Source organism: Calidris pugnax, unplaced genomic scaffold, assembly GCF_001431845.1.
Source record: "Calidris pugnax isolate Ruff unplaced genomic scaffold, ASM143184v1 scaffold76, whole genome shotgun sequence".
Taxonomy (NCBI): Eukaryota; Metazoa; Chordata; class Aves; order Charadriiformes; family Scolopacidae; genus Calidris; species Calidris pugnax.
Window position 1 is genome coordinate 280,284 of NW_015090827.1, and position 27,877 is coordinate 308,160.

General features: G+C 42.6%; 3 protein-coding genes across 6 annotated transcripts; 1 reads left to right on the forward strand and 2 right to left on the reverse strand.

Moving 5' to 3' along the window:
- The first annotated feature begins 1,256 nt into the window (after positions 1 to 1,256).
- On the forward strand, positions 1,257 to 5,068 carry RBM48 (RNA binding motif protein 48). 3 transcript variants are annotated; one of them, XM_014940278.1, is made up of 5 exons: positions 1,257 to 1,381; positions 1,968 to 2,158; positions 2,288 to 2,433; positions 3,321 to 3,850; positions 4,875 to 5,068. In XM_014940278.1, the coding sequence occupies exons 1-5, from the start codon at positions 1,268 to 1,270 to the stop codon at positions 4,959 to 4,961; spliced, it is 1,068 nt and encodes a 355-aa protein (XP_014795764.1). In that variant the 5' UTR covers positions 1,257 to 1,267; the 3' UTR covers positions 4,962 to 5,068. The 3 variants fall into 3 exon arrangements, with proteins under 3 accessions (XP_014795764.1, XP_014795766.1, XP_014795765.1); XM_014940280.1 differs by having other exon boundaries at positions 3,444 to 3,850; XM_014940279.1 differs by having other exon boundaries at positions 1,258 to 1,381; positions 1,592 to 2,158.
- Positions 5,069 to 5,070: 2 nt separating this feature from the next.
- EFCAB1 (EF-hand calcium binding domain 1) lies at positions 5,071 to 11,326 on the reverse strand. Of its 2 annotated transcripts, none has more exons than XM_014940283.1 (7): positions 10,887 to 11,326; positions 10,524 to 10,688; positions 9,032 to 9,136; positions 7,340 to 7,491; positions 5,904 to 6,008; positions 5,332 to 5,402; positions 5,071 to 5,190 (listed from the first exon to the last, which is right to left on the reverse strand). In XM_014940283.1, the coding sequence occupies exons 1-6, from the start codon at positions 10,942 to 10,944 to the stop codon at positions 5,358 to 5,360; spliced, it is 630 nt and encodes a 209-aa protein (XP_014795769.1). In that variant the 5' UTR covers positions 10,945 to 11,326; the 3' UTR covers positions 5,071 to 5,190; positions 5,332 to 5,357. The 2 variants fall into 2 exon arrangements, with proteins under 2 accessions (XP_014795769.1, XP_014795768.1); XM_014940282.1 differs by lacking the exon at positions 5,071 to 5,190 and having other exon boundaries at positions 5,196 to 5,402; positions 10,887 to 11,048; positions 11,174 to 11,326.
- Positions 11,327 to 11,462: 136 nt separating this feature from the next.
- On the reverse strand, positions 11,463 to 25,728 carry FAM133B (family with sequence similarity 133 member B). The gene is made up of 11 exons (XM_014940281.1): positions 25,589 to 25,728; positions 21,677 to 21,774; positions 21,208 to 21,286; positions 19,637 to 19,711; positions 19,431 to 19,463; positions 18,957 to 19,025; positions 18,224 to 18,319; positions 16,971 to 17,018; positions 15,970 to 16,065; positions 15,097 to 15,141; positions 11,463 to 13,531 (listed from the first exon to the last, which is right to left on the reverse strand). Exons 1-11 carry the CDS (start codon positions 25,610 to 25,612, stop codon positions 13,445 to 13,447), a joined length of 750 nt encoding a protein of 249 aa, XP_014795767.1. The 5' UTR covers positions 25,613 to 25,728; the 3' UTR covers positions 11,463 to 13,444.
- Positions 25,729 to 27,877: the final 2,149 nt, after the last annotated feature.

Here is a 27,877-nt window from a genome sequence, read left to right on the forward strand (position 1 = left end):
GGCTATTTTATCACCCACTTACCTAACACCTTCAGCAATTAGATTTAGCTTCTGATTCAAGTTTTTGTATTATCTACTCAGTGTAATCTATTAACATAATTATCCCCTTTTTAACATTTTTATTAGAGTTTGCATCTAATATGTTATTGCTGACAAGATTTTGGAGACAATGTATTTTTGCTTTGTGGATGATGCTCGGTAGAAGCAGGAGGCCACCATAACCAACCCTGTGCAGAGTGACCCCGCAAGACCCCAACGCAATTACACTCCTTTTTCCTCTTTCTTGCCAGTGAATTTGTGAGACATCCAGTAACTGCAGCAGAAAGGAAGCTAACGCTTCCGTGATAACACGGAACGGTTGGGGTTGGAAGGGACCTTAAAGCCCATCTCGCTCCAGGCCGGAGCAGGGACAGCTCCCCCCGCCCGGGCTGCTCCCCTGTCCAGCCGTACTGCATTTCCTGCAACCCCGCCAGCCTCCTTCTGCTGCCCCAAAGAGAAAACAACAGGTTTTTACAAGTCTGTAAGACTTTGCCTTTGTGAAACGTGCGTTTTGTCGGCGGGGAGCAGGGGGCTCCCCAGGCCGGCTGAGGCAGCCCAGAGGGGCTCTGCCGGGGCTGCACCGCCCCTCCGCCACCGGCCCCTCGGTCCGGCCCCTGCCCGCCCCGGCCGTCCCCTCGGCAGCGCCCGGCTCTCCCGCTGCCCACGGCCTCTGCTCTGCTTTTCCTGGGTGAAACGTTATTTAAAAAGGGGCTCAGCAGGGCTCTGCGGGACGGGGGCACAGCCAAAGCTTTACGAGCACCGGGAGGGACGGTTCTGCCGGGGGTCACCGCCCCCCCTCCTGCCCCACGGGCCGACGGACACACCGTCCCCTTAGCGCCGCCGGGTTCCTCAGTGTGTGTGGGGGGGGGGTACGTGTCTCCACATGCCCCACATGCCGCCGGACGGGCCGGGACGGGCCGGGCCGGGCCGAGCCCCGCCGCCCGCTCCGCCTTCACAGCCGCTGCCCCCTGCGCGCGGGGCGGGCCTGCCCACAACTCGGCCCCACCCCCCAGCCAACGGTGCCGGCCAATGCGGGCGCGGCCTATACCCGTTCCCCGCCTTTGATTGGCTTTTCTATCGAGGAGTTCGGCTCTTTCTGCCTGGCTTAGCGACGCCGTCCATTTCCGCCCCGGTGGGAGCCAATGAGCGTCCTGCCCCTTGCCTGATTGGCTGTTCTCTCGGCGAGCAGCTAGAGCCGCCTGCGCGGGGCGCGGTGGGCGATGGGAAGATGGCGGCCGGCGGCAGCAGCGGTCCCGGCGATGCCTGCAGGCACCACGCGCAGCTGGGCGTCTGCGAGTCGCGCGCCAAGTACCGGGAGGGGCGGAGGCCGCGCGCCGTCAAGGTAGGGCCGGATTCCGGTTCCGGCGGCTGCGGGCGGGGGTGTTGGCGGCGGCTTCTCGGCCTCCCCGCGCTCCTCCGGCCGCGTCCCGTGATTAGCGCCCGTCCTCGCTGCGGGGCGGGGCTCCGGTGTGCGGAGCGGACACCCCCGCCCGTCCGTGTGAGGGGTCAGGCTGAGGGCGGCCGCCTGGGTCTGTCGCTGTTGTTATTACAGAGTCAGAATGAATTCCCGTTACCGTGACGGCGTCGCTCCCACTGCCCGTTGTGAGCGGCCCCTGTCACCCCCGTGACACGAAGCAGAAGAGCGCACTTGGCGTTTTGCTACCCGCTGGGGAAGCCCCCGCTTCGCTCCGCGTCTCGCTTCTGTTTGTCTCTCTGTCCGGAAAGCACAAGCTGTTTGGTCACGGCGGCGGGGACACGGTTTTGCACACGCGGGATCTGCCCTAGGACGTCGTGCCAATTCTTAGATTTTCTCTTTGCCGCCACGTTTGCCCGTGAGGCCCCTCTGCCGGAGAGCACAGGGGTCTGACGCTGGTTTTTCTTTATCCTGGCAGTGCCTCATGCTACACTTTTTCCCCCCCCCCCCCCAGGTTTATACTGTCAACTTGGAATCTCGTTATTTACTCATACAAGGAGTTCCTGCGTTAGGTGTTATGAAGGAATTAGTTGAACAATTTGCATTATATGGTGCCATTGAGGAGTATCACGCTCTAGATGAATATCCAGCAGAGCAATTTACTGAAGTTTATCTTATAAAATTCCAAAACCTGCAATGTGCAAGGTATTGTACAGGGCAGTACCTGCCTCTTCCATGTTAATCTTTTACACCTTCTTTATTTACGATCTGTTAAGATTCTAAAGAGCTGATGTAAAGTCCTCAGTTTTGCCAATAGAATTTACTTCCCTTCAGGGTGGCCAAGAAGAAGATGGATGAGCGGAGTTTCTTTGGCAGTTTGCTGCACGTGTGCTATGCTCCGGAATTTGAAACTGTCCAAGAAACGAGGGAGAAGCTGCAGGACAGGAGGAAGTATATAGCAAAAGCAACAAATCAAAGAGGTTTGTCATTAAATTTCCTATAGAATCTTGACATCTCGCTTCAATGGTAGGTGCGGTTTTGGTTAAAGAAAATGCCTGGTATGTGGCTGTTTTAAAGATGCATTTTAAGTATGTTTGCAGCAGAATGGAGATGGATTTCAGTAGTTATAGGGCTGCATCTTTTTCAAAGCAAGTTTTCACTTTTGCTTAAGACTAAAATAAAGAAACGTTTAAGCTTTAATAATGAAGTATTTCTTTTTTTGCACTGGAAGGAAGTTTGGGATGATCTTTTCACCCTGTCCCAGCTTACTCAGGTGTGCCCAAAGGGACAGTTTTGTAAGGAAGGTGACTATACCAGAACCTCCAACTCCGTCTGCAGCGCTGTAGGAATGCTAGAACAGGCTGGTTTAACAAAGGCTGCTGGGCTGCCAAGTTCCCAGGCAGCACTGAAGGCTGGGCAAGCAGAGAAACAAGCAGATGGTCCAGCACAGACTTCCTTCTTGTGCTTAGCTACTTTGATATCATTATTCATTACATGAGGCTATTTAAAGGGAGTAAAATCACTGATTTTAACATCAAAATACCTATTTTTTTTCAATGCTGCAAGACAGCCTGTCCTTGAAATCATAACTGGAAGTAAGAATCATTTGTTTGCAACATGAGGAATGTTTTCCTCGTGTTCTCAAAACTGCTGAAATGCTTCTGCTCAGACATTGCTCACAAACCAGCAGAGGGAGCAGGCTGGAAAACCATAGTTTGCCACTTCGGAAAAAAGAATCCCAGAAGGGTGGCTGGGAAGGAAGTATCACTGGTATTGCTTCTGTAATTGTATTAAATGGTTGGGGTTTTTTGTGCGTTAGGACTAATAATGACATAAAATGGTGAAGCTGCTTTTTGTACTTTTACAGACTGCTTTGTGTTAAAGAAAGAGGGCCCTAAGAAGATTATGTCCAAGATCTCCGGACGTGATTGTCCATGGAATACATCAGGACAATGTGCAGCCAGTAACTGGGACCCATCCTGCTTTACAGGTTCTCAGGGGGTATCCTGCAGCGTAGGACATCCATCTGGGAACCATCATCAGAGCCCGCTGATATATCCCCATGATAACAACTACGCTGAAACTTCTGGGTACTTTGGCCAAAGCACATCCCCAACTCCAAGCATCCAGCAGGGAGGAGGTACCCCTCCAACTCCTTTAGCCCAGCACAGAACTGCTCTGATTGATAACGGGCTTGAGAGGTTTATGCCTCGTACAACTCACCTGCAAGAACGTAAGAGGAAGAGACAAGAAGGTAACAAGTTTTCCCTCATTGAAACAAGCGGGGACAAAACTGAAGTTGTTATTGGTCCGCAGCTACCAGAAATACCTAAAGTGGATATGGATGATGATTCTTTGAATACTTCAGCTACATTAATTCGAAATAAACTGAAAGAGGTATGGATTCTGGAAGCTGTGATATTTTCATTTTCGAACATGTATATTATGTGTTTCTTATCCATAAAAACAGATAAGACCCTAAGGTAACTTAATTCAACATTTTTTCAGTATTACCAGTTTATTTGCCACTTCAAGCTACCATTCTTACTCTTAACTCTTTCATAATGCAGAGTATTGCAGGTCATTCTCCATATATCTTATGCTACACTTCAGAAAGCATAAATGGCAGTGCATGGTCAGAAAATGATTTTTAGTAAACTACGCTTTTTTCCATGTGGGGAGCCATAACTCAGGAGTTAGTCCTGCTGACTCCAGTGTGGTGTGTGCACCTGCTTTCCGATTGGGGAAGTGAAAAATAATAAAGTCAGAGTTGAATGTAATCTTGCTCCAACACTACTTATGGCATTAAAAGATGTACAGAACCAGACATTCTATGCCAATAAGCATGTTTTAAGCTATATAACCTTTTCTGGAGGATATTCATCAGTTCACTCCTGATATAACTTCCCATTTAAATTAAGGTATGAAAAGCTCCCTTGACTATGGCTAACTGGACCTACTGGAAAGAGCTTATCTCCAGTCAAACTGATAAATAGGCACCCCTTACATTAAACACATTTCTAACTTATCTGTCAAAGCACGTTTTTCCTTTCCCTTCCGTTTTCTTCTTGGAATACCTGAGTCTAAAAAGCACTCTAAACTTTACTTGGAAAACACCTCTGGTAGGTGATAAGATATGTAATGCTATCGCTGAGTATCTGAAATCAGTTTGTGTGGTTAAAACATACAAATGGGACTGCTAACACTTCTGTTTTTTAAGTTTCAGCTCTTGTGTTTAGTGCTGCCTTTGTGGTACTTTTTTGCCGTTCTCTGCAGGAAAATTTAATTAAAGTGTGATTATAGTAATATACCCCTCCTAATACTCAAATGTTGGAGATATGGCCTTACTCTAAAACTAATATAAAAAAGGAGTGGTTACAGTTTACTAAGATTTATTTTTTTCTTTTTTTCCGCACTTTAGGTAGCAGATTCTGTTTCAAGAACATCTGTGGAACAGCCAGAGAGTAGCACAGCCAAACCACTTGTAAAGCAGAGAAGAAGAATATAGATACTGCTGGCAGTATCTTCCAACAGTCCTTTTTTAAAGGATGTAGTTTAAAATACTTATTTTTTTATGTTAAAAATAAAACTATTTTATACTGTTTTTCCAAGCAATTCCTTGTTAAAAATTGTATCAATGTGTTTCTTGGAATGAACAAACAGTGTAAGATGATATTGTAGCAGTCCTCTCCTGTGTACTGCGTAGTATACCATCTTTCATAATGCATAATACATACCTGTATTTAGGTAGAATGACAGAAGTAAATTCTATTTATTCAGTAGCTTTTACAGTAAAGGAATACTGAAACTTAGTAATACTTTCAAGTTGTTTCTATTTTTACTATACTATGAAGAATGGTGAAGAAAAAACATCTTACAGCAGTATTCCTCTTGGAGTTACAGTTTACGAGTTTCCCCGGAAGGTTTTCTCTTCAAAGGCCATGCTGCTCTGTTTTGTTTTTTTTTAAAAAAAAAAAAAGTTCATTTTCAATAAACAACAGGATTTAAATTTAATTCAAAAAGATGCTAAACTGAAATGTGTAAGCAGAGACAGTCTTTACACTTAGGCTTCATCTTTTTTTTTAGCTTAGAAAAGGTAAATTCCATAGCATTAATAATGTCATCACCAAGAGGTGATAACATTATATACGTACAATGTTTGTTATATATCTGTAAAAGACTGTAACATTCAAAATTATAAATGAAGGGGAAATTCAAATTGTAACTGCTGGGCAGCAGTAAGGTGTGACCAAAGCTGGCTCTGCCATGGAGGGCAGGAAGGAGTTAAACTGGCTGGGAGCAGGAAGGCCACAGACTGGGATGAGGATGTAAAAAGAGTGAAAGCTGCCTTGGTGATGAGACAACACCATAATGTGTACATCTCCTCACCAATAGTACAGCAAGTATTTGCATGTTGGTTTGGTTTTTTTAAAACTCAAGGCCGGTGTACCTTTAGGTCTGGCAAACATGGTCCAAAGGCTTCTACGAGAAGATTCTCATCTCTGACTGCTTTTTCAAAGTCCATAAAAGAAAGCTTGCCATCATGGTCATAGTCCTACAGAAGGAAGGGGACTCTTCAGCAAAGGATGATCGCTTGTAGTGACTGTCTTTGTTTAACAGACAACAATTTAAAGACAACTTTACATTTTTAGTTTGAGCGTATACAAAAATAATTTTCTTTCGGCCATCAAAGTCTCTGCTTGGACAAGATCTATATCATTTGCTCCTGCCTAAGGCAGAAAAGGTGGCGCAAGCTCAATGATCCCATACGGCTTCCTTCACAGAATTCCAGAGAAGGCAAACCTTTAACACGGGAAGAGGCTGAGCTGAGAATTGCATGGACAAATCTCAAGCACAGTTGCACTGAGGTAAATTAAAAGTAACTCACTTAAAAGTAGGTGAGAATGTTAGGCTATGTTCTGTGTATGTATTTACATCATGAGCGTACCTACAGCCTACTCATCAGCCCAGAGATGCTCTCCCCAGTGTTTCTATAGCATATAGTGGTTTCTAGATATGCCTGGCCTCTTCCACACGCAGCACCCGGCAGCACATGGAGTGCGCTGGTGTCAGCCCACTCCTTTCACACCACAGGGTCTCAGCGTGGCAGAACAGTCCTCTGGGGGTGGGAAAAGCATCCCTGTGTTTTTAGTATTTCTGCAATGTGAAAACCTCCTATTTCTACTGACACAGCAGCTTAAACCACCACCAAACGCTACAGTGAGCATAAGTGCTTCTTTACACCATATAGCATGGGTTTGAGAAATAGAAAACATGGGGTTAAATCAAAGGACTTGGGATTTGAGACCTGGTTTTCAGTGAGATTTTTGACCACCACCACAGGAGGGGAGGTTATACTTTTTGATTCAAGGAAAATGTTGAAAGACAGTGCTTGCCTGATCTGGAAATCCTAAATTAATCACGGTAAGACAAGTTTTACATTAATAACCCCGAGGTTACTATTCTAACAGAATATTAAATTGGATAAAGGACATTTCATGATCAATTCATAAAACACAAGTGTACCTAATGATAAAGCTACTGCAGATGCCTAACACTAAAATAAGTGCACTTATGAATTTTCTGCCTTTGACTGGGCTTTTGCTCTGACCGGGCACGCACAGGTGTGTACGCGCACACACACTAGTTTATAGACGAAGTTTATAATGCATTCACATAATAAATTAACAGTTTCATGTGAGGACACTGGACTGGGATTTGTTAGATCTAGATTGTATTTCTGGCTTTCCTTTGAAGACTTGCTCAAGCAGGTAACTGTGGCTCAGAGTCCTGCTGTAAAGCAGTCACAGGATTTAATTACCTCACAGCAACATTCCGAGTTAACGAATATCTGAAAGACACTCAAGTATCACAGTAAGTACTTGCCATTTTCTTCAGTGCTATGTCTACCAAGTCCTTAATTCCCTCATCAGGATCTTCTTCTGATGGTTGTTTGAGAAGGCTGTTTTTCAGCATTTGAAACATTTCCTCTCTTGAAATGTATCCATCACCATTCAGGTCGTAAACCTCAAAACAGTCTTTTTGAAAGATAAATAAATTTAAAGTTCATACAAAGTAGATGACACACTATTAAAGCTGTCACCTATAGACAGAAAATGTGAATTGTGTGTTGTACAGCATAATTATTGAGCTACATTTACCACGTACAATATTTATATGCAAAATATGTGTCACATTTTGATATATATACCAGTCAATTATTGGCGATTTACCCTTCATGTTAAAATCTATTTCTGCTCAAATAAATTAGTTTCAGTTCACAGAAACCATAGCAACTTACAGATCTTGTCTAAAAGTGTCAATTTAGAATATAAATGAGGTTCTGGTTTAAAAGCCCAATTTCCCATGGTGGGGACCAGCTGTCTCTATCAGAAGGGCTTTGCCCCTACAGACCACATCCTAGTTATTTCAGGAGCTGGGTTAGAAAAGTAAAGGGAAAAGAAGAATAAACTGTCTTAGTACGGAAAAAAGAACAGAAGTATCCCCTAATGCGAAGGGGAAATCTCTCTAACACAGTATTCCGAGTATCTGCCTAATTTATCTCCTACTTGCTTCTACCTCCCTGAAATCAGAAATAGACAACCGTAAACTTTACTATCCTTCACAAAACTCATTTAAACAAACGAAAAACCCCACAACACTTCAGTTTTGGAACACAACAGGTTTTTTTTCTCCTGACAAAGACTAAGCCTACAGTGCAAACTGTACTGGGATACAGTTATGACACACAACACTGTGTATCACTACGCACTAGCGTATCCTCTTGTGCTTACAACAGGGCTGTGCATTTTATCGCTTGTAGCTGTTCTGACAAACTGAATGACATTCTGGGCACACATCCAGAGCTGTGACATCCCAGGCCACCTTCCAGGGAATTGACAGTGCATTAGGGATGACTGATGCCGCAAGCTGGGAACTATGGAAACAATGTGCTGTCATTCTCCTTTTTCTATTACATTTTTGCCTACATCCCATATATTTTTTTTTCCTTGCTTCTTAAAATTCTAGACGACTTGTTATTTTTTCTCCCCTATCTTTCTCCATCATTACTGGGAGGGTTCTCATGACCATCTTAAAGACAAACTGAGTTTTTCCATCTAGGCTGAAGAACTGCTTGAATTAACGCAACTGCTGCGGGGTTCCCATTGTGCCAGTAAATGAATGCTGGCACAGGTCCTGGCTGGCTTGAGACTGTGTTATTAAGCCAAAAGCACCCTTGAGCTACATCTGCTTCCTTCTAATTTTGTGTCTGAATATAAAAACATATGTTCTGTCAAAACTGTATACTGCAGAACAAGCTTCAGTTCAAACACTAGTTTTTGTCAGCAGCAAAATAAGCTGACAGCTATGGTAACAGACGTTTACGCAGAAAAACCTCTGTCTCAGAGAAGCCATTTCAGAACTCAGTTTTGTTGCACTAAACTATACAGAAGAAAACTCTTCAACTACCAAATACTTTATAAGAGTAGCTAGTAAATTATATCAAAAGCAACATGCACTTTAATAGCCATGAATTCAATGATTACTACTAAATACTATCGTACAGATGAACCTTACGTTTAATCTTTTCCTCCAGCGTCCCCCGCAGAAACACTGACAAGCCTTCCACCCACTCCACCACACTGATGCAGCCGTCGTTGTCTCTATCGAAAGTGCGGAACACTGGGAAGTGTATTAGATACATTTAAAATGTATATAATAGGGAAACACTACCAAAATAGTATTTTTCTAAGTTCAATGAAAATAGAAACACGTATTTTTTTCTAAAAATATTTCTCTGCTTTCATCAAGGTATGATTACCCTTCTTGACTCTTTCTAAGCCATAACAATGAAGGGGATTTTACCCCTCAGTTCACAGATCTTCTACTCCAGAATCCTGCTGGAGTAAGACATTTTGCATGATTTGTTGCTTTCCCGACTTAACTACAGGAAGTATACTTCCATGCAGACATAAGCCAAATAAACCAGTATCCCTTACACTAAGGCATATTTGCATGTAAAAGAAGATTTTAATACTAGACTTTGTCTCAGAAAGTGTTGGAGAAAGCAATCCTAGAAATAATACATAAAAGAAAAATAATCTTCTGTCTTTTATGTACCAAAATCTTTTTTTCGTCTCCCTTCCCTGAAGAAGATTTTGATTTTGCAGCTTCACTATTCATACAGCCTGTAATACAGTACTTCAAATCCAAGATATAATTCAAAGCATCAACAAACATCTATAATAATTCGTATTTTAGAATGTTAATTTTTAAGTTTGCTACAGGAACACCTTTACATGCAGAGCCAAGCAGTCTGGAACTGGAAAGCCACAGGCTTGCTTTTGCAAACTGAAATCAGGTCCCTTGCATATAAGCATTAAAATAATTATGTGTCCACATAAGGTATTTTCCAAGCCACACTTGGTGCATAAAATGGCAAGTTCTTACTTTATGGCATTTAAATACCCCTCCTGCCAGAGGAGAGGAGAAAGCTGAAGGACAGCATGGCTCTTGGCAGCTGGAGACCGCAGAGAAGGGCAGAGTCGTGCCTGCCCTACACCCTACTCCGGACACCCGTGCCTTAGACCATTCACGCCTCTTCCGACGTGGCCCGCCTGTCATGAACCTGTGAAACGGCTGTATTTTGCAGGGTTATTTGCCTCATTACTCTCGCCTCCTGCTTAGTCCCTTCAGTGCTCTTCACACCACCCCTAATGCACCAGCCACCCACTCTAACAGAACACCCTCCTGGGACCTCCAAGCCCCAGAGGGAGCCCCCCCGGAAAAGAGGGAGACATGATGCTGTACTGCCCTCTGCTCTCGCGACATGACAGGGACACAAGGCCACAGGACAGCACTTGGGCTGGTCTCCCTGGTACCACAGCGTGAGCTACCCTGAATTAAGGGAGAAGTATTCCAAACAAAGAAAGTAAAGATATCCTTTACTCAGCACCTCCCGAGCGTAACTTTTCTTACAGGGGTGAGATGGTGCTACTTCGTCTGGGCACACACCTCGGGCCAATAACACGTATCTAAACCCCAGCACTGTTGGTCGCCGCGGTCTCACCTCTGTCCATGAGCATGACATCCGTCATGCCGAAGGTGCTGTGCAGCGTCTCCCTGAACATGTTGCGGTCGAAGCCCGCCCCGGCGAAGCGGCTGCTGGACTGGCCTGGTCTCTTCACCAGCGCGTTGAAAAGCTTGATCAGACATTCCACCTCGCCTTTATTGACTGCCCAGCCAAAACACAAGCACGCATACCTCTTAACTTGTAAGCATACAGGGCAGGCACAGGGAAACCAGAGTGCGTGGACCTCCACCCCCCCCCCAGCCCGTTACACCCCGATGGTCTCCCCCCGGCCCGTTCCTGAGGGGCCGCGGGCAGGGTCCCCAGGCGCTGAGCCCACAGGCCAGAGCGGGGCAGACTCACAGTGCTTGGCGGATCGGCCCAGCGACTCCACCAGCTGCTGCAGCTTCCGACGGCTCATGGCGGCCGCCGCTACCCCGGCAACGCGGGCGGGGCGTCACGGGCCCGGCCCGGCCGCTGGGCCGCACACAAACACGGGCTAGCAACGGGAATGGATATCGAGCGCTAAAAAAAAAAAAAGCAGTCGGAGGAAAGAAAATAACTGAATGTCAAACTTCTAAAAATGTTTCTGGAAGGAAGAGCTAAAAATTACTCCATAGGATACTATTTGCTTGTCTGCAGACACCCACCCATCACACCGCTGCCGCCCCCGCCTCCTCAGGCCCGGGCCTGCGCCGACCGGAAAAAACCAGGGCCCGAGACTGGCCTTTCCTCTGCCCTCAGGAAAACGGTGGGTGTGAGAGGAGTGGGATTAACAAAAACTATTTGTTAATGTCCTAAACGCAGACACAGCCCACCCCGGGTTAAGAGCGGCTTTGCTGTGACCCGACCACAGCTCTGCCGAGGAGGGCGGTAGGGACCCGAGGAAACAGCTACATCTGACAATTAACGACATACCAGCTCACGGATTTGGAAGACTGGGGCTCTCATTTCCATTTTTATTTCTTTCTGTTGCAGGCAGTTGTGTAGAAGTCAAATAAGGTATCACACAGGACAGGGCATTTACACTATGGTTCGTTACAAGTTCTTTTACCAAAACTGCATCACTACAACTTAAAACAATCCCTACAAAACCAAACCCAACCCCCAATCAAACTCCTACTGTTCACTGCATCTTGCTTTTATTTTAACCTCACTGACAAAACAGCATCTAAAATCAGCAACATCAAGCCCAACAGTATAAAATAGTTGATCAAAATACCCTTACTATGGTTTAGAGGGACATTGCTGCAGCTCAGGGGTTGTCTTCCCACCCAAGAACCTAACTTGAAAAAACAATTTCTCTGTAGAATGGCAATGTATCAGCTTTCTACCCCAGTTTTTAGTTATGGTTTGCAGATTAATAACTAAGGTCTCAAAGGGCTTGAAATTCTTGTCAATACAATACTTGGAACACCTGTAGTTGACAGAGGTAAGGTCTGGGCTTGCCCCCGCGGAAGGAGGAAAGGGGGGACCCCGAGCTCACCCCCAGCTGTCGGCCACGGGGATGGACGGGCAGCTGCTGAAGGCTCACAGCAACGGGCACTTCAGTGGAAGAGATAATGAGAATTTCATGTAAAAACTAAAATCAAATGGTTGCTTGTGTTTTCTTGCGTGCACATTTAATTTATAAAAGCTTTTTTCAATTTCTATAGCAACTAATTTAAAGTAAAACAGCTTAATGATTTAGGTCAACATTGTGTAGCCCTCAAGTACAAAAATATAAATACAAACTGTTTAAACAGTGTCTTTAATGAGATTCTGGCAGTAGTTTTTTTATCTAACAAGACACATCACATAACAGGTCTGCCACTGAACTTGCTTAGAGTAAAATCAGCTTCAATATGAAGCTGTTAAGGTATCAAAACCCTGCTTTTTACATGCTAAATATCTTCAGCAAGTGTGCACTTAAACACAGCAATGAACTTAACTATAAGAATAACTAAATACATACACGAAACTCTGCATGTGGAACGTAATTCATAGAACTGGTTACAACAAATGATTACCTGCATTTTGTTAATTTAAAAATGGTACAAATCATGCAAAGCAATTCTAAAGATAACGCAAAGAAAGCTACCAGTGTTTGCAAGAAGTGTTCAACTAAACCAAAATGACATTAAATGAAATACGCGTATTTACTAGCAGAGATCTATCGCTATTTCAGAGGTAAAATCTTCAGGTTTTGAATGTCAGTTTTACTGAAAAATGTCATTGCTCTCGCTTAATGCAGAAGCACATGCTCAGAAGCCCAGAACTGCTTACTTGGAAAAAGCCCGCTGACAGTGGTTCTGGCTTCCCCAGATCAGAGATGCTGCGTGGACTAAAAACAGCAGAGATTTGCAAGACTGAAAGGCAAAGGCACCCTGCTCAGTTAGCCAGAACGCCAGCATTCCCTTTCTTGTAAGCATGAAGACGGTAATGGGGCAGATGATAAACATTTCTACAAAGGCAGCATTTTAAATGTTACCATTAATTTCCCATTCTGTAAATGCCATTAGCAGACAAACTATTACAAGCTGGTGTATAATATTAACCTGCAGGATGAACTTGGGATTTTATTTGTCCTGATTTACAAATAAAGACTATTACTAATGCTTTAAAAGACTATTTTTACTATCTAAAAGGCTTAACTCCCATTTTCCAATATTTTACACCTCAGCTGGACTACCATCTTGTATTGTTTCAAACATCTAACACTGCTTACTGGAATTTTATAAAAGTTGTACCTCATGTATTAAGCAGCAGGCAATAACAATGGTCTTCCCCAGCACAGCTGCACCTGGCTGGCTACTGAAAGATCGGGAATATTTCTAAAACACAGGAAAACTCATGCAGTTTGGTAAAGTTTGCTGTCATTTCACAGTTTAAGTTTCCTTTAGTCATTGCACTTCTGTTGATAGTCTTGTATTTTAAAAACATTATTCCAAATCTGAATTTGAACCAGCAATCTTCTTTTTCTTCTTTTTACCGTGTTTCTTGTGCTTCTTTCTCTTTTTTGCTTTATCCTAAAAAAGTAATAAAATTAAATGAAAGTTATTGTATGAGAAAATTGATGTCTATTAAATTCTGCTAATGCAAAAATGAGAGCACAAGAAGGATATCTTTACAAAGGCATTTCAAAAGAGGTTTCTATAAAAGCCTATTGAGAAGTCACAAAAAGAGAATTAATATTTTACCCAATAATTTGCAATATTTTGAGCAGTCTTCAATTTATCTCCATCATGGTCTGGCTATTTCACACCTCTCATCACTGTCACTATTACATTTTCTAAGCTTTTAAATGATTTTCAGTACTTTATAGGTTTCTAAGAAAGTAATAAGGAAGTGCCTTGACAAGCAGTGACATCTCATATACACAGGAATAACTAGAATGTTTACAGATTTTAAAGTCAGTGCTTATATTTACTGTTCAAAATTAAATAGTTCAACTACACTTGGCTAGGATCTCCAGCACTTGTATCTTGTTTAAAATAAAATAAAATAATTAGGATCGCAATTGTGAATACAAATACACTCAATTAACACTACTGGATTCATTATCCTGATCCGCAATGAAGAAGCTGAGATACACAATCTTGTCTTTATACAGGCAGAATTTAAACTGGAATTCTTGAATAGATGCAACATCTAAACAAACCAATCTTGGCATAAAAGCTTCGTTTTACACATATTATTTACACACACGATTCCCCTAAGAAAAAAAACCACAACCAGTGACTAGAAATTTTATGGCAAAGCTTATGTGATTATGAAAAAACCAAATAAGTTCCATGGAAAACATGTATAGAGTATCACTGATACTCCTGTGCTTGCGTTTTCAGGTGACTGATCTACGCCTTCCCTTTGCCCCAACTCATCTAGACAATGGCGATGTTTAATTAGGAATGCTGCCACTGACAGGGAGATAAAGACACATAGACACCTCGAATGAGTGTTTTGGGTCTCAAAATCCCTATACTCCCAACTGAGGAGCCCCAGGTACATGTGATGAAGCTGGGTTCTGTATAAATCACTGCTGAACCTTCCTCTCACTTTTGCCAACAGAAACAAATCAACAAAATGGAGAAAACTAACAGGCTGCCGTCAGCTTTTTATTTGGTTGGGGGAAAAAAAAAATATATATTAGGCTAGATGTTGCAGTGATTATGCCCTCAGGCCCCTTTCACAGTCTGGTAGAGGGAGGCTGAGCAAGGAACACACAGGAACAGCACTCCCACCCTGTGGCAAACTGCTGCCCTGCCCCAGGCACACAGACCTTGGCGGTTCTAGTAGTGAACTGATCAGTTCCACTCTGGTACAGGGCAAAACGTACTATAATCAGCGGCAAACTTTTATCATCTCAAATCATACACATGTATTGAGGTAAAATAGTGACAAATTCTTCTTTTAGTTCAACAATTGAAAAAGTGACTTCAGCAGGTAAATAGAGAAATTGTAAATTTAGATACAAGTGACAGTAGACTTCTGCTATAAAACATTTGTATTGCTGAAAAAATGTGAAATTGGAAATTAACCAAGTACAGAGCATTTATATCCTAAAACTACACTATAAGTAAAGAAGGATACTTGCTGTTTTCTCTTTTTCCTCATTGTTTCTCTTCTTTTTTGCTTGCACCTAAAAAAAACCCAAAACATTTTAAATTGAATGTAACGGAAGAATAGCTTTGGAAATGCTGTTTTACATAAAAGTTTGAGTATTTGTTGCATAGAAACGAATGACAGCACAACAATGGTAGAATATACTGAACAATAACCCATGAAGAAACACTGGTTTATCTGTATTGTATTCTAGACTATTATCCTATAAATAACTGATTTGGTAACACACTTTACTTTTAATACACAGCAGAACAAGAAACAGCAGAGATATAAAGGTAAAATTACTAAGCTAGTAATATGGTAAAAATTACTAATGAAAAACTGCAACACATTGGAACATTCCCAGAGTTTGTAATTCTACAAGAATACAAATCCTCAAAGTAGATATACATAGGATGACAATAAGATTATTTCATACAAAAATTTATAATTTGCTGGAAAAGGGAGCAAAAATATTTCACCCATCTTGAAATCTGCCAATCTGTTCACAAGCATCAGGGAGAAATTTTGTGAAGGACACCGCACCAGTCAGTGTTATTTCACTGAGCTCTAAAGTATCCATGAAGAGTTGAAACTTTTCAAGAAAATGAATTCAAAATGACTTGTAGGTGACAGGCACTGTACTGAACAACTCTAACTTAGAGTTTTTATTAAGAAAATAAAATAAAGAATATGAGAAATAAAATACAAGAAAAATACAAACAAGTTTGAATGTGCTGCACTCAACTGTACAGAGCAGAACAGTTTCAACAATATATTAAATCTAAATTAGTTCATTCATTCACTCCTGCGAATCAGTAAGCTAAAAGCATTATAAGATCTGAAATTGAGGTTTCACACTGACCTCCTCTGTATGATCTGATTCCGATAAGGATTCTGATGATAAAGGTCCATCACCACGACTGGCTTTCTTCCTCTTCCTGTGGTGATTTTTGCCTTCCTACACAAGCAATGTATTTGTGAGTAAAGTCAGGCCTTTCAAACTTTAGAAAACTTCAGATTGAAATATTGTTTCTAAGCAGAAGTTTTAAGTTGTGAGATATTTTTAAATATTGTTGACATTAAACTTGTCATCAACAAATTACCCTTTCAACTGTTAAAATGCTGTTAGTGGAAATAATCTTTTTCTGTATATTCCTTTCTCTTGTGACGAAGATACAGCAGCCTTCTCAAAGCCACGGGAGTCATACTACAATATTAAATAATAATGCATGAAGGAGCAGCCATTTGAAAATAAAATGTTTCACCATTTTTAAATACTACTGAGTACATGGAGATGTCTCAACATCCACATACAAACACTGCAGCTTCAGAGTCTTGCTTTGTTGATGAAATTAAAAGAAAAAAGGTCCCTCTATATTTGTGTCCAACCAGGACAAGCTGTCCCTGCCAGCTGCACTTCAACACTTCATATATAACCTCAGGATATTTAAAGAGCAGCCTTTTAAAAATTATTATTTATTTTTAAATTTTTAATGCTGCGTGAGATGGCTCTGATGAGCTGCTTCCCCCCACGCCCCTGCCCTGGACCAGATAAGGTGTTCCTAAGGGTACTTTCTTCCATTCAATTTCTAAGGCCAAAAACTGAAAAAAATTTTGCTAATCATCTTTGCAAGGTGGGATCACACATCTCAGCTGTGTTATTTAGTCTATTACAGGTACCTCAATCCTTTCCCAAAAGCACTCATGAAAAGCACATGATGCAGCCCATTTGAGAGACAGGGGCTTTTCAGATAGACCTCTAGTTCCCAGATGGCCTTTGCTTTCAGAAGATGTGTGAAAATATACGTATGTAAAATGCAGTTCTGTAAAATGCAGATGTAAGTATTTCAAGAGAAAAAATACCTTCTCTTTTTCATGATCTTCCTTTGACCTTTTCTTTTTTGTGCTGTCCTAAATAGGAAGACAAAAAATAAAACCATGACAGAATTATTTCAGGGAAAAGGTAGGTATCCCAAAAGCAGTCTGACCCATTGTCTTGTTCTGTCTATTGAAGGTTGTTCTCCAATACGTTGTTCTTCCTACCTTGCAGTTAACAGGAAAAATATGAAAAACCCGTAATTTTGATGCAGCTGCTAATTTCCTGAACCAGGAGCATGAAAAGGTCATGGTAACAGAATATTTGCTGTAGGTGTAGAGAGCCTCTGGAAAGGACATCAGCTACCACTACTGTAACCATGTACACTGTACGCCTAACAGTCTTTATTCTCTACCCACACCCATCTCCGCTGAGTGGGCAGAGGTTAAATGGGTATTTCCATGGAGTTTTCTGCCTTCCAGCCTCAGCAGTAAAGAGAATCTCTTCATGTAGCAAACATCTTCAAATTCCCCTTAGCACAAATTCACAGGTGTAGTATGCAAACAGTGCTCCATCAGGATTTGTACCACACTGAATGAGGTATTCTGGTGAAAGCCTGTGATAAACTCTACACACAGAATCTTATCAACTCGCTGCATTATTAGTTTTTAGACAAGTACAGTTACTGTGGGACAGAAAAATGCTAACACAACAGGACAAACTGCTTCATGTATCCTCTCTCCTCCTTTGTTCATTCAGTAAGCCTGAGTATGTACCTTGCTCTGCTTTCAGAGAAGGAAAATAAGAAGACACCCTTGATTTAATATGCATTTGGGAAAGGCTCAGTTCTCCAATGGGAAACTACTCAGTTCACAGCTATTTAGAAAGGCAATATTCTGGCCACTGATACCCAGCAATATCTGTATTTTCACAGATGGTGTTCAATTAAATAGCATATTTACAAGAACTTCACAGAACATTTTATTTTTCTAAGTGTTAACGTAACATTAGAACCAAACATTTGAGCAGCACAAAAGCGGCATGTGTCTGAATTCAGTTAAATAGCTAAAAATTGCTAGAATAAAGCATGTTCATTTTCTAAAGATGAAATTATTTCCACCAGGCACTGTGGCCAGTGAAGGCAGATTCCAGATTGCGTCTGAGTGCAGCTCAGCTACAGTAAAAACGCATGGCCTTAGATTTGGAAGATTTAAAAAAAACCAACAAAGCAATATGCAAAAGTCAGAATTGTAACACAGATCAAGAAAACTTGCCAAGGGTAACACATCTGCCTACTTACCTTGCTGTCTGACTCCGATTCAGAAGTGGAGCTTGTTGAAGATTTCCGTGAGGAGCGATATTTCTTTTTCCTTTTTTTCTTCCCTTGCTTTTTATCCTATCCACAAATATTGTAGGATAAAAGAAAAACACAACTTTGAATTCATTCTCACTAGAATTAAAGACTGATATTAAACGTGAAGGAAAGAAAACACCAAATTCCTACATGTAATCATGTTCTCTTGAGGAATAAAGTATATTACAATTGATTCTTTTACTGGAGGGCCTTCATAACTCTTCTGCATTGAAAAAATGTGAACTGGTGAAAAATCCAGGTTCTCTACATTCTATTTATTATTTAGACACATGCTGTAGAATCTGATTATCTGTAACAGATTTTTGCTATAAAGTAAAAATGGTATGTTTGCATTTTTATGATTAGATGGGGGATTCTACTGAAAAAGCAATGTTAAACCAGAACTGGACCCAGTTTACAAGCCAGCCACTCAAAAGTTAGTGTTCATAAAGAAATTCTTGCACAGAGAGATATCTAAAAATCACAGCTTTATTGTATGTTCCAAATGCATGGAAATTAAATAGTTTTATGCAAGCCAAGCTCTCAAATAGTATTCTAAAATATAAAATATATTTTAGAATATAAAATATAGAATTACTATATTTATAGTATTACCAAAATATTTGTTACATGAGCCTCATGAACAAAGCACATTAGATTATAGTAAGTTAGTTCTTACCTCATCTTCTGAATCAGATGAACTGCTGGAAGAATCAGAGCTTGATGAAGAAGAGGAAGATGAAGACAACTTGACCAAACACAACAAAAAGTGAAGCTTGTGAGATGCAGCATTTTGTCTGGCAAATAGTCAAAAGTCCATCCAAACACTTCCTTTAAAATTTCTTCATTTGCAAAGTATTATCAATGAAATTTTACTTCCAAGAAGCTGGTATTACATAAATTTTCTTAAATAAAACTGTAAAAAGTGACTTCTAACATTTTTCATTTAATAATATGTATTTCATGCTCTTTTCCTCCCCTTAAGCAGAAGTAAAATTCTCCTTGTATAGAATGTAAGCCATCTCTCTCAAATAAAAATCAATTTAACAGCTAAATTCAAAATTACGGCTATACTTTCTCTTTCCAAGAGCTTAAATGACAAATAGGAACAACATCAAAGCAAAAAACTCAGAAAACCAAAAATTTTGCTCACCCTATTAGATTTCTTCTTTTCCTTTTTCTTTTTCTTAAAAACAGAATAAAACAAATGTTACTTGGCATCATGTTCTTTTGCTGTGCATTTAGTTTCATGTCCTTTGAGATACTGGCTTTTAAAATGCATTTATGACATCTGTATTGGCAGCATCAACAATAAATCTAGTTCCTAACACAGATTGTACCAAATTGAAAATAACTCACCTCCTTCTTTTTGGAGGAACTCTCGCTTCCACCCAGTAATTTCTCTCTGTGTTTTTCCAGTTCTTTCCTCCAATTCTGGAAACAAAACCAAACAGAAACTGTGACATGAGCATCATTTCCAAACAGCTTGTCTTAAGAGACCCTTTTCAAAATCTTGTCCTCTACGTGACATTATATAGTTTTCACAAAACCCACAGACACTAACATATAATGCTAAACAAGGCTACAAAGCATTTGATTTTACAGAAGATAGTATGAAGCAAAATACTGTATTAGTTCACACCTTAATGTTCAAGTTGTTTGGATTTAAAAGATTGTCATTTATCTTGAAGGAGATCCATGATGGTATTTCTGGTTTTGTATGACAGCACCCTTGCTAGAGCGCTTTAGAAAGCCAAGGAATTCTACCAGAAAAATTGCTATTTTGTCTTAGTTTTAAAATCACCTGAAGCAAAATTTCAAGACAGCACCTCATTCAGAGACTTCCAATCTTTTCAACCAGAGATTTGTTCTTAGGGGCCAGGAAGAACTCAGGAATTTTTTGATTCCCTGCATCCCTTTCTACTCTTCTGCCATCCTGAAAGGGTGTTATCCTCTGTCCATGCCAGTTTCAACTATCTCATAATAAAGCAAAGATTAAGGCAGGAAAGGAGGATGATAAAATACCAAACAGAACTCAAGAAGCTACAACTCAGAGGGCACAGAACAACTGATCCTCTCAGAACAGCCCCCTGTGACCCACCAAATAATGGTGTAACTTCTTAGGGAAAAGGCAGAGCCAGGAACTGCCCCCCCAGTAAGTGAGCACTATCTCCTTCACCCAGAGACTCACACACCATGAAGACAACGACTGCCTAAAACTTATCCCAAGATACGAGAACCCAGGAAGGAACAGTATTTCCTTGAGTTGAAATGACATTTACTGTATACTCATTTCTTCCTGCGTATACAACAAGAATTTTGTGTAAAACTCTCTTATACCACGCTGATCTCCAGTGGGTACTGCACACAAGTGTCAGAACGGCTGCACCTATAGCAGGGAAGCAGCACGGACTGTGATCAGTGTAGGAGGAGAAAGAAGTGCTTAGTCCTATTGGTATGTTGAAGGCCATTCTCTGAGCCTTCTCCCGTATCAGCATTACATGTACACTCCTTGCCAAAGACATCTGTTTCCAGCAACACACCTCTCCTCAACATACTTAGATTGTGTGACCTTAAACAAGTGAGGATTAGCACAACAGACTTTAATTTATCATCCTGGAAAATACACGAGTTTCTTTTGTTGATATGAATATATGCATTTGTATAACTATATTTACATTTATGAAAAGTTCAAGTTTTAGTCAGCAGCAATTTTCAAAATTTTTTTTATACTGTTCTTCTGGATTGAGAGTAGCTCTTCACTGGTTAAGAGGTAACACTAACATCCAGTACAAACCAAACAAAGCATTTACTCATTAAAAGCTTGAATGAAGTGAAATATTATGGGTACTTGGCACTGTTAATGATAATGAAAAGTAGCATATAAGATAAGAATCATCAATTATTAACATACTAATAACATTACCAACCTCATTCATCTTTTCTTCAAACTCAGCCAGAGCCCTGGATCCTTTCTTTTTCTTTTCTAGTTGTTCTTTCACTTCTTCCCTACATAAAAAGAATGATAAATCACAATTTTCACAATCAAAAATATCTTCTTCGGTGTCTAACTTTTTGTAGGGTTTTTTGAAGTTTAGCTTTGGTTGAACTTTGCTAGGATTTGCAAAAGAAGTAAAACGACCAACATTTTCCTCTTCTGAGAAAGTTGCCAAAATATTTAAAGACAAATGATAAATATTTATTTTAAAATTAAACACTACTGTTTTAAAAAGAAGAGACTGAATACATACTTAGAAAAGAACATCTTGGTCAGAGACAAGGAATCTTTCAAACTGTATCCCTAGGTGTTCGGGGAGGAGGCAGGTAACAGGGTCACCTCAGTAAGGGGGAACAAACCCGTCACCCAGCAGTGGGAAGGGACACAGCATTGCGACTCACCATGTTGGCCTCGGCCTGTTCAAGTAGTCTTGTATGGTCGGTCCCGAGTTCTGGGCAGGACCTCGTGCTCTGGCCATAGCTATGGGATTCATATAAGCCTTGAATGTAAGACAACAAAAAGAAATACAAAATTCATCAGCTGCGCTATGATACCAAAATCTGTTCCTTTTGTTCTTCACAGAAACATTTTCTCACTCACTGAAAAATAATTCTGACTTGTTTCCATGAATATAAAATATTTAACTGAACCAAGGTGATTTGGTCTGGCAGAAAAACTCAGTTAAGTGCTTTCAACTTGATTCATGCTGTGACAGAAAGAACTCACCCACAAAGACACTGCATTCCTTACAGTAACTCCCCTCCCTCAGCAATGATTTTGCAAACTGAGCACAGTACAACTACTATAGAAATATTTTTCCTTGGGATATAGAAAATGTAATTTTCAAAGATCTCTGGGACAACTGATCTTATGCCTTTTAAGTTCTGCTCAAAACCAATGTAGCAGATTCAACAAATTCTGCATAGAGTTTCTTGCTGTAACACCAAAACAAGCAAGCAGTTGTGCTCTGCTACAATTAGGCACGTATGAAAATTCTGTGACTTAGGGCTGTTTTAAGGAGGAAAAAAATACAAAACCCCAAACCCCCAATGTTATGAGGTATTCCATCTTTCAAACCCACGCACACTCTTCATATTCACTCTAAAAAGGTAATAGATTTATAAAATGCAAATTTAAGACTTAGAATCCATAATCCACCTCTGCAATTCATGTAAAAACTCTAGCAAACAATTATTCAATATTTTTTTATGCCGATAATATTTTGCTCATGCCAAAGGGAGGTACGTGTACCCCCTTACCTCATGGGCTTTTATTGCTACGTCATCACAACACTTCATAAGCTACTTTTGCAAAACATCACACACACTATTCCTACTGTCCACAGTTTGGAGATGAGGGGAAAAAAATCAGATAGTCAAACCAGTGAGTAGCTTTGGCTGCCCAATCTGAGATAGTTTTGTGTTTTTTGTTTTTTTTTTTTTTAAGAGTACATTTTGCAGATTCAAAGTAAAGATCTGTTCATACCAGTAGCTCTTACAAGTCTGATGCTGCTTTTTACCAGGCCATAAAGTAGGGGCTCGGAAACTGCCATGGCAGAAGTGGCCATCGCTGCTGCCCCCCTCCTGCTGCCCCCCCGCAGGAGCAGTGGCCACAGCAATGGGCATTTGGGCCGGCTGCAAGCAGGCTGCTGGCCTCCTGGGCTACCCTTAGCCCTGGAGGAGGGACCACGGGTCGGTGGGAAGCGCATTCAGCTCCTGGTCCATGGGCTGGACCACACTGGAGGTGGTCCATCAGAGGACTCTTTCAAGTGGACCATTTTTTGACTCGATTTTATAACGCCAAGAGCGACGTTTACTGCCATTTGTTGGGGCTTCTTTTTGTTGATTTAATTGACACAAAAGGGGTAACTAACGCGGGCAAGCAAATGCTGAGGTGTGCCAATTCAAACTCCTTTAATCTCAGCCTGGCATCTTCTGCAGTCAGGTGGGTGTATGGACTCCAGCAGACACAGCACCTCCAGATACATATTCCCCTTACTAACTCCAGCATATTATTATATTACAGATCTACAAATGAGTAAAAATTTTGCATTTGAATTCAGCTTCGAGTGAAAAAGGAGCTCCTTTAGCAATGCAAGAAGGCAGTGTTTGAACAGTTTTCACTAAATAAAAATAATTTAAATGTACTAGATACACTAGAGAAGACAACAGAAATGTAGCTCATGACTTGGCTTACTCCAGTGAGCGAAGTGAGTCAACTCTTTTTGGTTACCATTCAAGAATTTACATCTGAAAGCTCTAGCTTCTTACATAATTATTATTCCTAAAAAGAAGGTTTCTTGCTGCTCTTAAATTAGCTACTTTCTTACCTGAGCTAATCTGAACTGAACACCCCACCACCCCCAACACAACTCCCTCTTTGCCTGCAGAAGAGGCTACAACTGTCAAATGTTGTTTTTCTACTTCCTCAAACTGCCCCCAGAGAACCAGAAACCGTCCTCCCCGCAGGGCCTTTCTGTAACACTCTGGCAGCAAGAACATAATGTGACTGAATACTGCTTTATATTCCACGTCTCGGAAATTTATGTCTTAAAAAATGTTCTTGTAATTTCAAACAGGCTTATTTATGAAGAATTACTTCATCAATAAACATTTCTTAGAAGTATTTACACTCCTTTGCCAAGCTGCATGTCAGTAGCCAGAGTGAGCACAGAAACGCACCCCCAGTAAAGGAAGTGCTTGTCTGCACATTAATTTTCTTCCTCTGGCAGCTTGCTCAAGCAGTCACTGAAAAGCGTTTGTTGTACAGCTTTCATGCTCATGGAAAGCATAAGGCACCTTCAGTCAGCGAGGGCTCTCTGGGCAGGTAATACCAACTATTATTGCCTTGCAAGCAGTAGTTGTCACCCTTCTGTCACGCTGGAGATGTGACAGAAACACATTTATTTTCCATCTCCCAATAGTCAGGACGATGGCGTGCTTAAGAAGGGACACGGGAAAGAAGTAACAGGTGGAAACCTCTATGATCATAGAAGAGAAGCAAAGGGTCTGATGTTATAACTTGTCTTTAGTGGCAGCCATCGGGGCAGAATGAACCTTGTAGAGGAACATAAAAATTTGCCAACCAAATTATTGGTAGTGTATCGCACTGTCCCGTTAAAAGAAAATTAATAAGAAATAATTATACCCAAAGTACACCCAAAAGAGCAATACATTCCAAGTAGAGGCTGATCTTGCAGTCTAACACTGTCAACTCTTTCTCACTGGACTCCATTATTTTGATGCTGTAATAAAGTAACCCAAGACACTGAGCAACCCGTTTGCATACATCCATCGTGTCTATTAGGTGTTACTCCGTCAAGGCAAGCAAAGAGATTTCCCAGAATGGATCCGAGTACTATATACTAGAAAAGGATCAAGGAGGGGGGGGGAAGGGGGAAAGTCTTGTGACTTGTTTTTAATCATGAACATCGTTAGTTTTAAATTTCCAATGATGAAACTTGAGCATACGGGGAGTGGCTGCCTGGTATGAAAAAGTTTAAAGCCAGTGCAGACCAGGCTCTGCGCTCAGGGGCCACCAGCACATTGTGGCCCGTGGCCCCCGCCTCCCGAGGCCACCGGCGGTGCCTGGGGCTGGGCTGTAGAATCATAGAATGGTTAGAGCTGGAAGGGACCTTAAAGCCCCCCCAGTGCCACCCCCTGCCCTGGGCAGGGACACTTCCCAACACCCCAGGTTGCTCCAAGCCCCTCCAACCTGGCCTTGAACTCCTCCAGGGATGGGGCAGCCACAGCTTCTCTGGGCAACCTGGGCCAGGCTCTCACCACCCTCACAGCAAACAAGTTCTGCCTCAGATCTCACCTCAATCTCCCCCCTTCCGATTTAAAACCATTACCCCCTGCCCTGTTCCACAGGCCCCCCCTGGCCTGCAGGCCCGGCTCCGGGAAACGCGGCCGAGGGAAGGTCCGCGAGCGTTTCAGCCCCCACCGGGAACGTTTTATCCCCTCAAGGACCCACCAGGAACCGCCTTCCCTTCCCCGCCCGGGCACCGGGTCTGACAGGGCCCTTGGCGGTGCTGCGGGGCCCAGCCGACAGGCCGGGCCGCCCAGGCCGCGCTCCCCCGGAGCGGGCCCGCCTTTGTTCTCTGAACCCCGGGGGCCGTCCGGCCGGCGCCCCGGCTCCACAGCCTCCCGCCCGGAGGCCCTCTCTTCTCCCCCGCTGCGGGGCGGCGGCCCCGGTTGAGGCAACGCTTCCCCGGCCGGGGCCGGCGCTGGGATCCGCCACAGCCACGGGAGGCGCCGCCGCGACTGTGGCGGAACCCAGCGCCGGCCTCCGCGTTGCCCGCCCTTACTCACCACCCGGTTGTCCCGCTTCCCCATGGCGCCGCCGACACCCTCCGCCCGCCACCGCCAGCGTCGCCTCAGCCCAGGGCCCCTTTCCCTTCGCCCGGGAAGCCGCCCCGGGCCCCGCGCAGCCGCCGAGGTGAGGGCAGCGGCGGCCGCACAGCGCCCTCTAGCGGCCGTTAAGCGCCCCGCCTCAGCGCCGGGGCGGCGGGAAGAGGAAGGGAACGGCCTCGTGAGGGGCGGCCGGGGGAGGGAGCGGGGTTCGCGGGGAGGACTAGGCCTCGAAGGGCTCCGTCTGGGATCAACCCCCCGGGACGGGATTTCATGGTGAGGGTTTTGTCTCCTCTCGGCCCATCTGGTGGTCGGTGGCGGGTGGAACAGCGTCAAAAAATGGATGAAAATACTTAAGAGGAAGGAAGTGCTGTGTGTGTCAGGAGACCGAGGGCACCTTGTTTATCAGAGGTGGGGATGGGTGTCAGGTGAGGCAGGCTGCGGGTACTGTAGAGACTTGGGTCTTTTTACCCTGGAGAAGAGAAGACTGAGGGGGGATCTGATCAACACCTATAAATACTGAAAGGATGGGTGTCAGGAGGATGGGGCCAGGCTTTTTCAAGTGGTGCCCAGGGACAGGACAAGGGGCAACAGGCACAAACTTGGCCATAGGAAGTTCCACCTAAACACGAAGAGGAACTTCTTTCCTGTGAGGGTGGCAGAGCCCTGGCAGAGGCTGCCCAGAGAGGTGGTGGAGTCTCCTTCTCTGGAGACATTCAAACCCCCCCTGGACACGTTCCTGTGGGATCTGCTCAGGGTGACCCTGCTCTGGCAGGGGGTTGGACTAGGTGATCTCCAGAGGTCCCTTCCAAGCCCATGGGATTCTGTGAAACTGTGAATCTTGGGTGCCATGTGTCACCAAATGGCAGGCAAATGATAGACAAAGACACCGCATTTAAATCTTCTAAAAGGAACATTTGTTTCTATGGTGCTAATAAGCATGTGACATTAGTGTCACTGGATAATTTTGAGGTGAAGAGGATGAGAACACCTATGTGACTAATGCAAGTAACATTTGTGCTTATTTCTACAAGATCCTTAATATTTTGTTTAACGGATTTTTATTTCCTTTTTCTTTTTAAACTATAATTTTCTCTTCCGTCATTGTGTTTTACGAACTTCATGCGTGGCCTGAGTCATCTTCTCACACATGAGAAGCTGGGAAGGAAATTCCCATGTGAAGACTTTGTTCCATAATTGTCCACAGACTATTGGGTTTTCTTGTTCCCTGTGGCTCCTGGGGCAGCACAACCTGCGGGGTCTTGGTACGAAACCCCCTCCGGCTTTGGGCTCTGGTTACGCTCTGCCGGCGTTTCTGTCTGAAGCCTGCTTGAGCTAATGGTTTCTAGATTCCTGTGTCTGTGGCTCATTGGAGGCCTCATTAGTAGAAACTACTTGTCTCCTGCTCTGGAGGGCACTTCATGATCTTCTCAATAAGCTAAAACTTTATTTGAGTTGTTTTGATGAGGATTTTTTGGTTGGTTCGGAGCAAAGACAGAAAATATGCATCTGGTTTTAGAGCCTGATGTTGTGTCATTTTGTGTTTGACTCGAAACATGCTCTTTTGCCATTTCTACATACATACCCAGAAACATTACTGATTTCTAGCCAAAGAAGAAAAACTAGCCAATCGATAAAGTGTGCTTAGCTCCTTAACAGAGGAAGATGAAGGCAGCAGGATCTTCAGGAATACACAGATTCCACGCATGTTAGTGCAGCAGTGGGATCAAGTAACATTTGGGGAAATCACTGCATTTCATGCGTGACATACTGTTATAGTTGAATCGAAGCACAATTTCCCTAAACCGAATCAAGGAAGATTTCAGTAAAGACAGGCTCGTGCTGAATGCACAGCGCTCACAGCGATGGCAACAGCGCCATGCCTTTGAAAGACTCACTTTTTTTTTTTTTTAAATGGAATTCATCCTAGGTAAGGAATAAAGTAGATCAGAGAAGAGAAATCAGGACAAATGAGGTTAGATTTTTATGAAACTGAAGGTATGTGGTAAGGTGCCTGGAAGGGTGTGCCTGTGCTGATGGTCCTGTGCCTGGCTGTGTGTCCCTACCGTGATCTTCTGGAATACCCAGCGTGTTGAGGAAAACACTTGCAAACATAAAAACTAGAAAACAATGTTGCTATTTTTCTGTATTTAATATACAATACTTACTGCATTTGTATTCATTTTACATTTTTAGATAAAAGAAAAATATAGCTAGAAAGGTGAAGTAAACCTCAGGAAAGCAGTTTTA